At 64.9% G+C, this 15419-nt stretch overlaps 1 protein-coding gene across 1 annotated transcript; it reads right to left on the reverse strand.

Moving 5' to 3' along the window:
- Positions 1-3844: 3844 nt before the first annotated feature.
- CRYAA (crystallin alpha A) lies at positions 3845-7009 on the reverse strand. Its single transcript, XM_016143489.2, has 3 exons — positions 6733-7009; positions 5604-5726; positions 3845-4640 (listed from the first exon to the last, which is right to left on the reverse strand). Exons 1-3 carry the CDS (start codon positions 6919-6921, stop codon positions 4431-4433), a joined length of 522 nt encoding a protein of 173 aa, XP_015998975.1. The 5' UTR covers positions 6922-7009; the 3' UTR covers positions 3845-4430.
- Positions 7010-15419: the final 8410 nt, after the last annotated feature.

Here is a 15419-nt window from a genome sequence, read left to right on the forward strand (position 1 = left end):
CCCCGGGCAGGCCACCCGCACTTTCGGCCCCCAGTCTGAATGTCGCTCCCCTTCCCGTGCCCCCCTTGTCCTGAAGGCTGAGGCGGGCGTCGGGTGGCCAGCCTGCCCTGCAGAGAAGGCTTCCCTGACCTTAGGTGGCTGTCCCCGCCTGTCCCTCAGCTCCTGAGCACGTGGCTCCCTTTGCCTTTCAAACTTCGGTCTGACGCATGTGCGTAGCTTCTGGGTCCTGCGTGCTCCCAGGCAGCCACATGCAGCATCTGGCTGGCAGGACTTTTGACCCCCTGACCACCTGTGCCAGGCGCTGGGGCTGCCTGCCAGCGATGCTTCCCAGCCCGCCCCGCACAGGGCTCCGTGGACAGGACAGGACAGGACAGGATGCAACCTGAGTCTTCCTAGGAGGGGCCGGGGAGGTGAGGAGGTGGCGGTGGGGGAGAGGGTGGCTGGGGAGGGGTGGCCGGGCAGGGCTCATGCACAGGGTCATTCTGCTCAGGGAGACCAGCTCTCCGCGGGGCCCCAGCTCAGTGCTGACCTGCCAGATAGTGATTCCTCCTTTTTCAAATGATTTTACAAACGAGCAGATGAAACTGAACTGCTCGTTGTAAAGAAATACTACTGGCTGCCCATGTGGCTTGCTGCGTCCCCTGGTCCTCTCCCGTGCTGGACACCACTCCCTGGGGTCTGGGCAGGTCTCCCGGAGCCCCGCATCGCCAGCCCTGCGGCGTGAGCCAGGCCCTCTGCGGGTGTGCATTGCGGCTGCTCCCCTCCGCCGCTCTGGACCCGTGAAGGTGACCTTAGACAAGTTCGGCCTGGTGGGACCAGGTCTTAGAGGCATAGGCCAGGCCTCTGCTGCCTCCTGGTGGTGAGTCTCAGAATCGCAGGCGGCCATGTCTGGATGGGACACTCGGGAGAGCATTCAGTCTGCCCCCTCACGGGCGGGAATCCAATCCTAAGAGGGGTCGACAAACCCGCCCGAGGTCACGCAGCAGGCTCCCAGCAGAACGGAGCAGGCCGGCTTCCTGGGTGCCTCCCGACTCCCAGGTCAAGGGTGACTGTAATGGCCCCCCATGAGGAGTTCAGTCCTGCCCTTGAGGTCGGACCAGAGGTCAGGTCCTGGCCGCTGTCGCCAGTGGGGAACACGGGTGAGTGTCCCAGTGGGGCCCCTCGCGGGCCGCTGGACGGGCGAGGCTGGCACGGAGACCGGCCCGCGGCAGGTGCCGGTCGATGCCTTTCCTGCTGCTGCTGCTCAGAGTGCAGACAAGGTCCCAGGAGGAGCACGTGGCTCGTCCTCGCCCCAGAACTACGTGACTACACTCACGTCTCCCTCGGCGGGATGGCAGGGTGTCTGCCTGAGGCCGAGGAGCGAGGCCCCGGGCAGGGAGCCGGCTTCGGGGCGCCCTCTCCCCTCATGCGCCCGCCGTGGAGGCCCCTGCCACGCCAGCCTCTCGCCGTTTGCCTGGTCATGGGCAGCACCGGGCTCACTGGGAGCGCAGAGCCACGGCCCCCAGCCCTGCACGCTCCCATCGGGGGGCCTGGGGTGGGGCCTGGAGTCCGGCCACGTTTGCAAAGCATGCAGGTGTGGTCCCAGAGGCCACAGGTGTGGGGGTGCTGGCCACCCCTTCCTTATGGTTTCTATAGCAGGGGCAGCCACATGTCCTAGAGTGGGCGGGGCCAGGCTCTGGGGGCCCTGGCCTGTCTGGGGCGTGCCATCGAGGGGAGAGCCACTAGAGGTGAAGAGGTGAGGGTGAGGGGCCGGCAGGGACGCTGCAGCCAGAGGAGGCTCTGCGACCGCACAGGGGGCCACCCCCGGCCCGGCCCGGTGGACGCCAGGGAACTTGAAGGGGTGCGGGGAGCGGACAGCCCTCCGCGTTCAGAAGCCCTTCCTGCGACAGCCTGGGGCTGGCACCGGGCAGAGAGCCAGGGTCACTCAGATGGCACCAGACATCCCCAGACCAGAGGAGCCGGGCTGTGGACCCCACGGTGGGGGCCTCGCTCAGTTTCCCTGCAGATCCCCCAAGAGCGTATCCCACGAGCCTATTGTCACGAGGCCTCGGCCCTCACCAGAGAGCCCTCCCTGCCAAGGGCCGTGTCTGCAGCCTGTGACCGTCAGCTCTGGCCGTAACAAACACAGACTCGCAACCCGAACGACAGGGCTCTATGGCCTCGCGGTCTGGAGGCTGGAGGCCCAAGGCCAAGGTGTCAGCAGGGTTGGTTTCTCCTGAGGCTTCTGTCCTCGGCGTGTGGACAGCCCCTCTCTGTGTTCGCACAAGGCCGCCCCTCTGGGCGTCTGTGTCCCAATCTCCTCTTACAGGGACACTCGTCAGATTGTATTAAGACCTGCCTTAGTGGCTTCAATGTTATTGAATCCCCTCTCTAAAGACCCCATCTCCAAATGCAGTTATAGTCTGAGGCACCAGAAGTTGGAGTTCGGTTTGGGGGGACACAGCTCAGCCCTTTGCGAGGCCTAAGCAGGGACTGCAGTGAACACGAGACCGTCAGCATCTAATGACAGCTTGGTCCTGGCTATGGCCGGACCCGCCGGGACCCCGGCCCATGCGCAGTGATGCGCCATGCTGAGCAAAAGCGAAGGTGTCTCCTGCGGCAGCCAGCCGGGGGGCGACCCGGGAGGCCTCAGAGCTCTGACTGCCCAGAACACCCGGCCACAGACCCAGCGTTGTGGACACTTTTGCTGCCTACATAGGGCGCCCCCACATTCCTTAGGGGGCTGGATTAACTGGCAGGAGAGCTTGGGAGGCTTCCAGTTGCAAAAAAGGGCTGGGGATGGGAGGGAGTCTGGGGAGACCCACGTAGGGGTGAGGACGCTTGTTTAGCTGGGGGCCCTACCCGGAGTAGTAAGAGCTGCAAGGGGTGTGTGCGTGTGTGCCTGTGTGTGCACATGCATGTGTGTACGTGCGTGCACATGTGCGTACATGTGTGCAGGTGCATGTGTGTGCATGTGCACGAGTCGCACATGTATACGTGTGTGTATGTGCATGTGTGTGCACATGCATACGTGTACATGTGTGCACTGTGTGCACGTGTGTGTGTGTGTGTGTGTGTGTGCTGTCTTCCATTAAAATTTAACCGCCCGGGCACTGTTTCACTGCGTGCTGCAGGATCACTTCCAGAAAGTCTCCGGTGAGGAGTCCCCTCCCTGGTGTCCAGTTGCTCTGTGGGGCGGAGTGGCTGCTGCCGCCCTGAGGGCCGGCTGCTGGCTCCCCCAGGGTCCCAGTGCCCCGGCCTCCGCTCCCAGCCTGTTGCTCAGCCCAGCGACACTGGCGGTGGCTGTCCGGCCGCGAGTCTGGGGTTTGTCCCTCCTGGAGACCACCTCGGCCACCCACCTGGCCCGCTGTGTGGTCCCTATGCAGCTGTCGGGGCCCTGGCTGAGCCAGCTTCCCCCCGCCCCCCGATCCCGTGGAGGCTGTGGGCCCCGGGTCTCATCTCTGTCCCACTCAGAGAGTCTGGGCAGGCAGTGAGGCCTCCTGCTCCAGGTGGGGGCTGCTCAGGCCTGGTCCCCACAAGCCTGGAGAACCCCTATGCCTATTTCGTGGAGGCAGCTGAGTGAGGGGTGCCTCCCACACGAGGAGCCAGGATGCGGTGTCGCGTGGGGGCGCACACATTCTGACCACCCTGGCTGCCGTCTCTCGGCACTTAGGAACCTCTGGGCGAGACCCTTAAAGCACAGCCCCCACTTGGGAACGAGAGTGAGGAAGTGACCTGGTCTCTCAGAGACGGAGCAGGAGCAGGGGGACCCGCGCCCGCCCCCTCGCAGCCCGCCGCGAGTCACGCCGCCTGCCCCACTGCTCTCCGCGCCCCGATGGAGACAGCACGGCCACCAGACAGCGAGTTGCTTGTGTCACCTGCTCTTTATTGGCTGCCGCGAGCTGCATTCTCAGGGTGACCAGACACCCCAGGAGCAGCACTACAGAGAGGAAGGTGGAGGGAGGGAGGGAGGGGGGCCGAGAGCGGCAGGCTGCCGAGGGCGGGGGCGCGCGGAGCCTCCCCTGCGGACCTCAGGGCCCAGGGACGCGTGGGGAGGCACGCGGCTCGGCCCCACCCACTTCCAGGGGGTCAGAGGCACCTGGTGGCCCTGGAGGCCCAGAGGTGGCTCAGCAGGGTGTGTTCTTCTGGCCTCGCGGTCAGCCAAGGCTGGCCTGTGTCCCCTGGGAGGGCGGGGCCGTGGTGTCAAGGAGCTGGGGTGCCTGTCCCTCCCAGCGACTGGCTGGTGTGGGGGCCGGCGTGGGCTGGCGGTCACAGCACCTGGGGCTGAGGCCCGAGGCCCTCCCGGGCCCTCTCTCAACCCTCATTCCCTCGCAGAAGGAGAAAAGGAAGCGGAAAAGTCGGAAGCAAAGGAGGACGAACGCCCCTTCCTAGGGCCCCCGGTGGCTGGGTGGTGGGGGCAGCAGCGGGCGGCAGCCAGGCGGAGGCCGAGCTTAGGAGGAGGGCGCAGAGCTGGGCTTCTCCTCCCGCGACACGGGGATGGCTCGCTCGCTGTGGCCGGCGTCCACGCCGGACGGGACCTTGGGGCCAGAGAAGGTCAGCATGCCGTCGGCGGACAGGGAGCAGGACAGCGCCGACTGGTCCACGTTGGAGGGCAGGCGGTAGCGGCGGTGGAACTCGCGGGAGATGTAGCCGTGGTCGTCCTGGGGGCGGGGCGGGGGTCAGAGGCGCGTGGGGGGCAAACCCACGCTCTCCCAGGGCGGGCGGGGCTGCGGGGGTCCGGGCGCCCGGCTCCTCCCCGGGCTAAGCCCCGCCCCCGCTCCCCGCGCTGAGGACCCCGCGCCCGAGTCCCGCCCAGACCACTCGCTGCCCTGAGTCTGCTCTCCGGACCCGGGTCGCTCTGAAACCTCGTGGCCCCGTGACCCCTTGTAACGGCGACCCCACGGCCCTCTCGCCCGATCGAGGGTCCCTGCGGTCCCTCGGGGGGTGGAAAGCCACCGAGCACAGGAGGCCCGCTCGCCCTGGACAGCGCTGGGCCCGGCGCAGCCCCTGTCCCCTGCTCCCGCAGGGAAGGGCCGAGCGCGCCGCGGGCACGGACGCCAGCCGCCCCTCCACACCCCGAGCAAGGCCCTGGGCCCCGACCCGGCCCCAGGGAGCTGAGACGCTGCTGGCCTCGCACCCCCAGGCCCCTCCGCGCCCCTGCGCGCGGGGACGTCAGGCACGCGTGACCCCCGCGCGCCCGTCCCGGCTCTGCCCGAGACCCCGCCCCCTCCGGGCGCAGCGCCCCGGCTCCCGCACGCCCCCGCCCCCCTTGTCCCCACTGCGGGACCGGCCGGCCACGGCCCCGCGCTCGGCTGCGCCACCTGCCGACTCGCGAGAACGGGGGCGCCGGGCGCCGAGGGCCGCTGCGAGGTGACAGTGCACACAGGCGAAGCGCTGGGCGCGTCCGTAAGTGCCGCCCGCGCCGTCGCCACGGCTCCCCCTCCGAGGCTGGGTTCACGAGAGCGCGCGTTTCCGGGGCTGCTTCTCGACCCGCCACCGGGGAGATGGGGGGAGCCGGGGCAGCCCCTCCCTGGGCGGCGGCGGCCCCGCCCGCGGGAAGCGCCCGGGTCCGGGACCAGAGCGCCCCCTGCCGGCCGCGGGGCCCGGGCGCGAGGCCCACGCACCTGCCGCTCGTTGTGCTTGCCGTGGATCTCCACGAAGTCCTCCTGCACCTTGACCGTGAGGTCCTCCGGGGAGAAGTGCTTCACGTCCAGGAAGATGACGAACTTGTCCCGGTCAGATCGGACCTGAAAGGCAAAGGCGCGTGTGGGTGTCCCAGGGCCGAGGCTCAGGGACCGAGGGGGCAGCGCCCTGGTCCCCGTGGGGCTGCCCAGAGCGCCCAGTGCAGACCAGAGCCTGGCCAGAGGTGTGGGCCATGCCTCAGACCTCTCCTTCCACGCACCCGGGACAAAGTCCCAGGAACCCCTGACCGTCGAACGGGCCTGGGGTTTCAAGGCAGCGATGTCTGTCGATGCTGGTGGTTATGTGTTGACGCAGGTTATGGCTGGGTGACTGATCGTAGGTTGGTTGGCTTAGGGTCGGCTGGCTGGTCGGGGCTGGCTGGCTGGCTGGGGCTGGCTGGGGCTGGCTGGGGCTGGCTGGGGCTGGCTGGGGCCGGCTGGCAGGGCTGGGGCTGGCCGGGTGGACCTAGCGCTCGCACCAGGGCCACGGCCCTGTGTCTTTCCACGTCGACCGGCCAGGCTCACGGAGCCGGCCCTTCCCTGTGTCTCTCCTCACTGCACACGCTCGGAACATTCCCCTGGGCTCTTTTGGCCCCAAGTGGACTGGCGCTGTTTCCAGGTGGTGGGAGAAACCTAGGCCCTGAGGACTGTAGACCTGGGGTCAGTCTCAGCTCAAAGGGGGGGGGGGCTGGTGGCTCTCATCACCTTCCCTTGGGCCTGGCCTCGGGCACCTGGGGAGATGCAGGACAAGCCCACTCTCTGCGACTCTGCTGGCCTTGGAGGGCTTCCGATGGGAGGCCCTGCTCTGGGGACCTCGGGCGGCACCTCCCCCACCCAGGCTTCTTGCCGCAGGGGAGGCGGGGCAGCCGCTGGACACGCGGCTCGCGTCTGCCATCGAACTTGCCTTGGTGGGGTTGCTCTTGGGGCTTCCAGGGTGTGGTTGGTTCATTACAAACCACATATGGGTCATGAGCTGATGGGAGGAAAAGACAGAGTCGGGCCCGGGTGGCTCCCTCCCCGACCCCTCCCCGGAGGCTCAGGGGGCTGCGCTGCGGGGTGCCCACCGCCTCACCTCGGAAATGCCAGAGTCCAGCACGGTGCGGAAGAGGGACTGGCGGTAGTAGGGGCTGATGGTGGAGGACAGGAAGGGCAGCAGGTCGTACTCGAAGAGGCCCTCGCCGAAGAACTGGTCGAACAGCCGGCTGGGGTAGAAGGGCCCCAGCGCGCGCTTGAACCAGGGGTGCTGGATGGCGATGTCCATGCTGGCGGTCGGCACTGCAGGCGCCCGGGGCTGGCGGGACTCAGGCAGGGGGCCTCTGGGCAGCACGCTGGGGAGCCAGGGCGCCGGCCGCCCTATATACGCCTGGGGCAGAATGCGAGCATTAGGGGGATTTGTCTGGAACGCGTGAGCTCAGAGGGGGGGCTGCCCCGTCAGCAGAAACGTGGCCGCCACTCCCAGCCCCGGGCGCTGGCCAGCACGGAGCCCTGGACGCCAGGCGGCCGGCAGTCCCCAGGCGTCTCTGCGAGGCTCGGTGCCCACTCTCGGGGGCGGGGGGGGGCGGTGGCGAGGGCTCATCGTCTGGGAGACTGAGGCGTGGGGGGCTAGACAAGTGCCCTCTAAGCCCCTAGAGACGGGCGAGGGTGCCCTGCTTTTCAGAACAGAATTACCTCTGTTACCTCTTCCTGACAACAAAAATTCTGCATATCTGTAAAAAGTCTAGGGAAAGACAGAAAATACCAAACAGTAACAAGGCCTGTCGCTCCTTCACGGGGTCCCCTGGGCCGGGGTCTGTGTGTGCACAAACAGGCGGGCAGTGTGGCTTCACAGAGGGAACCCGCCCCCCGGCTCGCCCCGGCATCGTGCCTGTGAATGCGGTCCTCCCTGGGGAACGGTGGCACCATGGCCCTGAACCCGGGCGCCCTGTCAGGCCTGCGGCTCGTCCGTGCCGTCACTGTTCTCCGCAGGGCCCGTCTCCGTGGCCCCATCCAGCTGCTGCTCAGGACACATCCCCAGGGTGGACCTGCCACCCGTCGGCTTTCGGGCTTTCGACGTTTCCCAGTTTTAAGACGTTCGATGTTGTTCGGTAGCGTGGCCTTAGGGGAGCGCTGCACATGCCCCCTCCACAGTGTCGCAGACCGATGCCCTAGAAGCAGCTGGCTGTTTAACGCACGACCAGACAGTGAGAAGGTGGCGTTTGTGGAATGCGGGCTCACTCAGAGCAGCCAGAGACCTTTGCCAGTTCGTCTCCGAGCCCTGGACCTCGCTGGGCGGGAAAGAGCAGATCTACCTGGTGTGTGAGCAGGATCGTAGCCGATGCACCCAAAATGGAACCGGTGTTTGAAGTGGGAATCTCAGAGCACCCCCAACCATCTCTCCTAACCAGCTGGGCTCCCTAGCAAACCCTTCCCCCGCTTTTCCAAGAGCCTGCTGGGTGCCTAGCACTGGCCGGGCGGGGTGGCGGGGGGCAGCTCAGGGCCCTGGAAAATCTGGAAATGCCGCCATATGTGGCAGGTAGGTCCCAGGACCCCCCAGTTCACAGACCGGGACAGTGGGGTGAGGAAGTTTAACCTGTGTGCCCAGACTGCCAGACTTGGAGGAGGGGAGGGGGCATCAGCGCAGGCCTCCCGGCCAGGCAGGGGTCAGCCAGGGGGCAGAGGTGTGGGCAGAACAGTGGGCGGCCCTACTCAGTGCTGGCTGCCTGCTCGCGGGCACGGGGAGGGGCAGGAAGGGGCACAGGCGTCCAGCTGGCTGGGTCCTTCATGGCGCAGGGCCAGCAGGACCAGCCGGGGCTGGGCGGAGCCACGCCGGAGCGCGGGACAGGAGGAAAAGTCCACAGTGTTGACCCCGTCTTTATTTAAAATTTTGATATTTTTTTCAACGCAAATATTGTGCATCTACTTTGACTTTTTAAAACGTTGCATTAAGACGTGATCTATCCTGATGACTGTGTAGTTTTGATGTCCCCTGACGTGGCACTGGGCGGAGTGCCTTGCTCTCCTCACCCTACACCCGGCCCCATGTGGTCGCTCCAACAGGCAGGGACCGGGCTGAGGGGCCGACCCAGGGCCAGGCTGCGGGCTCCACGGCTCAGGGCGGCACGGGTCAGCAGAGGTCCCCACGGCCCTCACTCACACCCCTCAAACGCCTGTCCCTCTCGAGTTTGGGGAACGCACATGCTGTGGGCCGGCGGGAGCAGAGGCCTTCGTGGGGCACGGCGGCACCCGCCACAGAGCAGGCCGGGCGCGCAGGGGTGGCCCCCAGTCGGAGCCGGCACCCGGGCCGCGAGCCGCAGGGCACAGCTCTGAGCGAGGGCATGGACGGGAGCAGCACCCCGGGCACCACCCCAGCCTGAGACCCCGTGCCGATGCGGGTCCCGTAGGGAGGGCAGAGATCCAAACCGGGAATCCAAACCGGGTCTCCCTGGGCTCGAGCCGAGGGGCCGGCGGAGACGCCCTCAGGAGGCCCTGAGGGAGAGTGTGTCTCTGCCTTCTCCAGCTCCCAGAAGCCCCCCGCGCACCTCGCATTCCCTCTCCCATCTTCAGAGGCAGCGATGGCGGGTGGAGTCCTTGCCACCTCCCTCCCATGAGGACGCTGTGGGGGTGAGGCCCAGCCGGAGAGCCAGGCCGTGCTGAGCAACCTCACTGCCCCGTCACCATGCAAGGACAGTCGCAGGCTCTGGGATCAGGGCGTGGGAGGCCACTCTCCTTCCGGCCGCAGGGAGGGAAGCGTGTAATGGCATGTACCATCCCGTGGGACCCCTGGCTTACAGAAAGGCCAGCCAGTACCGGTCAGTGTCAACTCACACTACCCAAACCCATGACCCCTTTCAAGTCAACGTACATCTCGGTCAGCAGTCCAAGGCCGTCCTATTTTACCTCCAGGTTCACTGACCTCTCCTGCAAGGCCAGACCTTTGTCCCAGAGTTTGCTGCATGAAAAACGTCTTCGTCCATTGACTGACACCGGTCGAGTCTCATGTACGTGCTACACGAAGCTTCAAGCAAGGTCGCTGCTTTTGTGGGCGACATCCTGGTGGGTCGAGACAAACGGCGACCAAAAAGCGAGTTAACACACGCCGTGGCAGGTGGCCAGGAGCACTCTGCAGAAGAGGGGCGGGGGGCGGTGGGGGGTCGCGTGCTGGTTCTGACCCACACGCGTGAACCCACTCCCGCCTCGGACCCCGGCCTCCGCACGGCCCCGCCGCTGACCACCCCGGACCCCGGAAGACAAGACCCTTTGGCCTTGGGCCTGGGTTCCTCCCCGAAGTCACGTCGAAGAGGCCACTTCAAAGCTGTGACGTGCCGAGGGTGGCGGGAGGGAGCTCGGCCGTGCGCTGAGGGGGCGCGGTGTCCGCAGAGATTCAAAACGGTCCTAAAACCAACCGAAGGCCCGGGGACTTTTCACGACACCGACTCTAATGACGCCCCTGCGAACGCTGCTGCTCCTTGGTTGGTCTGAGTCCTGGGCAGCCGACAGGCCAGCGATGCGGTCGGCCCTCCTCGTTCCCAGGGGCCATGTTTCCCGGAGCGGCCAGACACGGCATCAGGAAGCGCCGAAGCATCGCTGTGAGAGGAGCGGGCTCGGCTTCCGGCCAGCCTCCCGGCACAAGGGGTTTGTCAACGGTCAGGAAACCACCTTGCCTGCCGCGTGTTTCTGTTTAGAGACCCGCGTTAATATGGCCGACCCTGCGTTGACGTCGAACCCTCGGCCGCCAGCGCCACCCAGCACCCGGACAGAGCTTCCCAGCACGTGGACCTTCTCCGTGGGGCCCGTGGCAGGCGTCTCGCGCTCCGCGCATGAGGCCGCACTGCGGCAGCCTGCTGGGGCTTTTAAACAGTGAAATCACCAGCGAAACCCAAGCCCATGGCTCTGCGGGACCCTGGGGTGGACACTCGCCGCCTGGGTCCTCCTGGGCTGGCGTATGGCCGGAAGGGGTCAGTTTTTCATCCCTGCTCAGTGAGTGGCTGAGTGTTGATTTGGGGGGTCACAGATTTGAGAGAGTAGGCGTTATAGGCTGAATTGTGTCCTTCAAAATTCATACGTTGACGTCCTAGCTCCCGGCACCCCAGACTGTGCCCATGTTTGCAGACGGGTCCTTTAAAGAGGCGACTAAGTTAAGCGAGGCCACCGGGGTGGCTCTCGGCCAGCGACTGGGGTCCTCATGGGCAGAGGAGATCGGGACGCAGACACACAGAGGGACGAGCGCGTGAGGACGCAGGGTGACGAGGGCAGCCGGCTCACGCCGCTCGGCGGGCAGACCCAGTGTCCGCGAGGAGTGCCAAGCCAGCGGTCTCCCTCCCCGTCCTTCCGAGGACAGCTGCCATGTGGGGCCGTGCAGGGCCCTGCCCCACGCCTGCCACGTTTGCTTCGGGGAAGGTTTCAGAGGCGGGGAACTGACCAGGCCGGGTCACACCGCCCGCCCCTGGGGGGCCGAAGCGGGAGGCTCCAGGTCAACAGCAACAGCCGCGAGAAGACTCAGAGCTGGGATTGTCGGGAGTCCGTCAGCGCGTGATTTCGGTTACGTCACCGCGTGATTTCGGGTCCGTCAGCGCGTGATTTCGGGTGCGTCACCGCGTGATTTCAGGTCCGTCACCGCGTGATTTCGGGTGGGTCACCGCGTGATCTCGGTGACGTCACCGCGTGATCTCGGGTCCGTCACCGCGTGATTTCGGTGACGTCACCGCGTGATTTCGGGTGGGTCACCGCGTGATTTCGGGTGGGTCAGCGCGTGATTTCGGGTGCGTCAGCGCGTGATTTCGGTTGCGTCACCGCGTGATTTCGGGTGCGTCACCGCGTGATTTCGGGTGGGTCAGCGCGTGATTTCGGGTCCGTCACCGCGTGATTTCGGGTGCGTCAGCGCGTGATTTCGGGTGCGTCACCGCGTGATTTCGGGTGCGTCAGCGCGTGATTTCGGGTGCGTCACCGCGTGATTTCGGGTGCGTCACCGCGTGATTTCGGGTCCGTCAGCGCGTGATTTCGGGTCCGTCAGCGCGTGATTTCGGGTCCGTCACCGCGTGATTTCGGGTGGGTCAGCGCGTGATTTCGGGTCCGTCAGCGCGTGATTTCGGGTCCGTCACCGCGTGATTTCGGTGACGTCACCGCGTGATTTCGGGTCCGTCACCGCGTGATTTCGGTTACGTCACCGCGTGATTTCGGGTGGGTCACCGCGTGATTTCGGGTGGGTCAGCGCGTGATTTCGGGTGCGTCAGCGCGTGATTTCGGGTGGGTCACCGCGTGATTTCGGTGACGTCACCGCGTGATTTCGGGTGCGTCACCGCGTGATTTCGGGTCCGTCACCGCGTGATTTCGGGTGCGTCAGCGCGTGATTTCGGGTGCGTCAGCGCGTGATTTCGGGTGGGTCAGCGCGTGATTTCGGTGACGTCACCGCGTGATTTCAGGTGCGTCAGCGCGTGATTTCGGGTGGGTCAGCGCGTGATCTCGGGTGGGTCAGCGCGTGATCTCGGGTGGGTCAGCGCGTGATCTCGGGTGCGTCAGCGCGTGATCTCGGGTCCGTCACCGCGTGATCTCGGGTGGGTCAGCGCGTGATCTCGGGTGCGTCAGCGCGTGATCTCGGGTCCGTCACCGCGTGATCTCGGGTGCGTCACCGCGTGATTTCGATTGCGTCACCGCGTGATTTCAGGTCCGTCACCGCGTGATTTCGGGTGGGTCAGCGCGTGATTTCGGGTCCGTCACCGCGTGATTTCGGGTGGGTCAGCGCGTGATCTCGGGTCCGTCACCGCGTGATTTCGGGTGGGTCAGCGCGTGATTTCGGGTGGGTCAGCGCGTGATTTCGGGTCCGTCACCGCGTGATTTCGGGTGCGTCACCGCGTGATTTCGGGTGGGTCAGCGCGTGATTTCGGTGACGTCACCACGTGATTTCGGGTGGGTCACCGCGTGATTTCGGGTGGGTCACCGCGTGATTTCGGGTCCGTCACCGCGTGATTTCGGTTGCGTCAGCGCGTGATTTCGGGTGCGTCAGCGCGTGATTTCGGGTGCGTCACCGCGTGATCTCGGGTCAGTCAGCGCGTGATCTCGGGTCCGTCAGCGCGTGATCTCGGGTCCGTCACCGCGTGATTTCGGGTGCGTCACCGCGTGATTTCGGGTGGGTCAGCGCGTGATTTCGGGTCCGTCAGCGCGTGATCTCGGGTCCGTCACCGCGTGATTTCGGGTGCGTCACCGCGTGATTTCGGGTGCGTCACCGCGTGATTTCGGGTGGGTCAGCGCGTGATTTCGGGTGCGTCAGCGCGTGATTTCGGGTCCGTCACCGCGTGATTTCGGGTGGGTCACCGCGTGATTTCGATTGCGTCAGCGCGTGATCTCGGGTCCGTCACCGCGTGATTTCGGGTCAGTCAGCGCGTGATATCGGCTCCGTCACCGCGTGATTTCGGGTGGGTCAGCGCGTGATCTCAGGTCCGTCACCGCGTGATCTCGGGTGGGTCAGCGCGTGATCTCGGGTCCGTCACCGCGTGATTTCGGGTCCGTCACCGCGTGATCTCGGGTGCGTCACCGCGTGATTTCGGGTCCGTCAGCGCGTGATTTCGGGTCCGTCACCGCGTGATTTCGGGTGGGTCAGCGCGTGATTTCGGGTCCGTCACCGCGTGATTTCGGGTGCGTCACCGCGTGATTTCGGGTGGGTCAGCGCGTGATTTCGGGTGGGTCAGCGCGTGATTTCGGGTGCGTCAGCGCGTGATTTCGGGTCCGTCACCGCGTGATTTCGGGTGGGTCAGCGCGTGATTTCGGGTGGGTCAGCGCGTGATTTCGGGTGCGTCAGCGCGTGATTTCGGGTCAGTCAGCGCGTGATATCGGCTCCGTCACCGAGTGATCTCGGGTGGGTCAGCGCGTGATTTCGGGTGCGTCACCGCGTGATTTCGGGTGGGTCAGCGCGTGATTTCGGGTCCGTCACCGCGTGATTTCGGGTCCGTCACCGCGTGATTTCGGGTGGGTCAGCGCGTGATTTCCGTTCTGTTGTCGCGTAACCGCGCGGTGCTTGTATCGGGAGTTCACGGCTGTGAACCCGCGTGCACGCTGTGAGCTGCCACGTTTCAGTGCGGGCGTTAGTTCCCGTGTGAACCATTTCACTGAAGTTGAATATCTTTAAGAGTGAAACGTATTCTTTTTCATTGTTACTCGTTTGTTTTAAAGAACAGATTTTGGTTTTGCATGATTATACTGGAAATAATTTTGTTATATGGAGGAGGGAGTGTTCAAAAACCAGCCACCTGCTCTGGGTGTCACATGCACGGGGCGCACCGCCACTCGGCTACTTGCCGGCGTCCTAGAAACTTCTCGCAGTTCCACGAGAGTGGCCTGGACCCCGTGGCCTGCAGTCCGCACTGCAGGATGTGGCGAGGGCGGGCCCACGCGTCCTTGCCCTCCCCCTGGGCCGGGGCCACCTGTGTGAACCAACCCGGGGCAGAGGCCCGGCCCCGAGCGCGGCCGCCTCGCGCTGGCTGGAACCCCGAGCGCCGCACAGCTGCGTGACGGCCCCTCGTCGCGGGCGGCCCCCGTGTGCTCCTTTCTATTATTCCCAAGTGGAAAAGCAGACTTCCACGGAAGTTTTCTCTGGAAGTCTACGACTTTAAAGGAGGCTGGAGAGGACCTTCAGAACCTGCGGGCTTTATTTCATTTTAAATAACACTTTTATTATAAAAGTAGCACGTTCAGACACTACGAATAAATCTAAAAGCGGGGGGCTTGCTTGCGATCCTCCTGGATCCCGGGCACTGACTAACGGCTGTCTCAGGGCAGAGGTTCTTCTCCATTTCACTGTTTCTGAGGGTCCCAGGAGCCAGCAAAGGAGTGTGTGCAAGAAAAACCAAGGACACGAAACTCCAGTGCGCTGGTGAGCTGCAGGCCAAGGGGCGGACGGGCTGAGCGAGGCCTCGGGGGAGACAGGCGTGGGAGCCACGGTGGTCAGAGCAAGCCCCTGGCTGGCTGTGTGTGCGTGCAGTGTGTGTGTGCCTGGCTGGTGTGTCTCTGTGTGCCTGTGTGTCTGCGCGTATGAGTCTGTGTGTGTCCGTGGTGTGTCCGTGTGTCTGTGTCGATATGCGAGTCTGTGGGTGTGTGCGTGCGGTGTGTAAGTGTGTACGCGTCTATGCCCGTGTGTGTGTCCTTGTGGCGTGTGTGGTGAGGAAGTGCGAGCCACAAGCCCTGACATCATCTCTCTCTGCTATCTAAATGAATTGGGGCCTGTCAGGCATTTTTGTCACGCCCGTGCAAAGCCCTAGTCGGCAGGAAATGTGGCCTTAAGGACGACCTCCCAGACGGTCTGTCCTCGCTCTCATTGTTTCTGTGGCCGGCTTAAGCCTGTTCTCAGCACTGTGGCATTCTGCTGCACGCGAGCCGAATGCCAGTGCTTCCCACACAAAGGCCGGTATTTGCTTTCTCTGCAGGATCCCCATGACGCCAGCAGTCTGCCGGCACAGGCACAAAGCCCCGGCACCCCGATTTTCCACTCCAGGGCCCAGCGAGGCTCACCCACAAATCCGCACTGTGGAGGCTGCGGGCATTGTTCTGGGTCAGCGAGAATGTGCCCAGCTAAGTCCTTGTCCGACTCTCCATGAGGTCAGAGAATCAACCTCTGCGGCTCTCAGGAGTGGGGGGCCGGCCATGCCCCACCAACCCCTTCCAGGAGGATTGTTTCATTATGTATCCACCTGTCTCTATCCATCTATCATCTACCTGTCTATCTATGGCCTGCATATTGTCTATGATCTGTCTACCTGTCACCTCTCTGTCATCTGTCCTTCTTTGAGAAAC

Source organism: Rousettus aegyptiacus, unplaced genomic scaffold, assembly GCF_014176215.1.
Source record: "Rousettus aegyptiacus isolate mRouAeg1 unplaced genomic scaffold, mRouAeg1.p scaffold_m13_p_20, whole genome shotgun sequence".
NCBI classification, from domain to species: domain Eukaryota; kingdom Metazoa; phylum Chordata; class Mammalia; order Chiroptera; family Pteropodidae; genus Rousettus; species Rousettus aegyptiacus.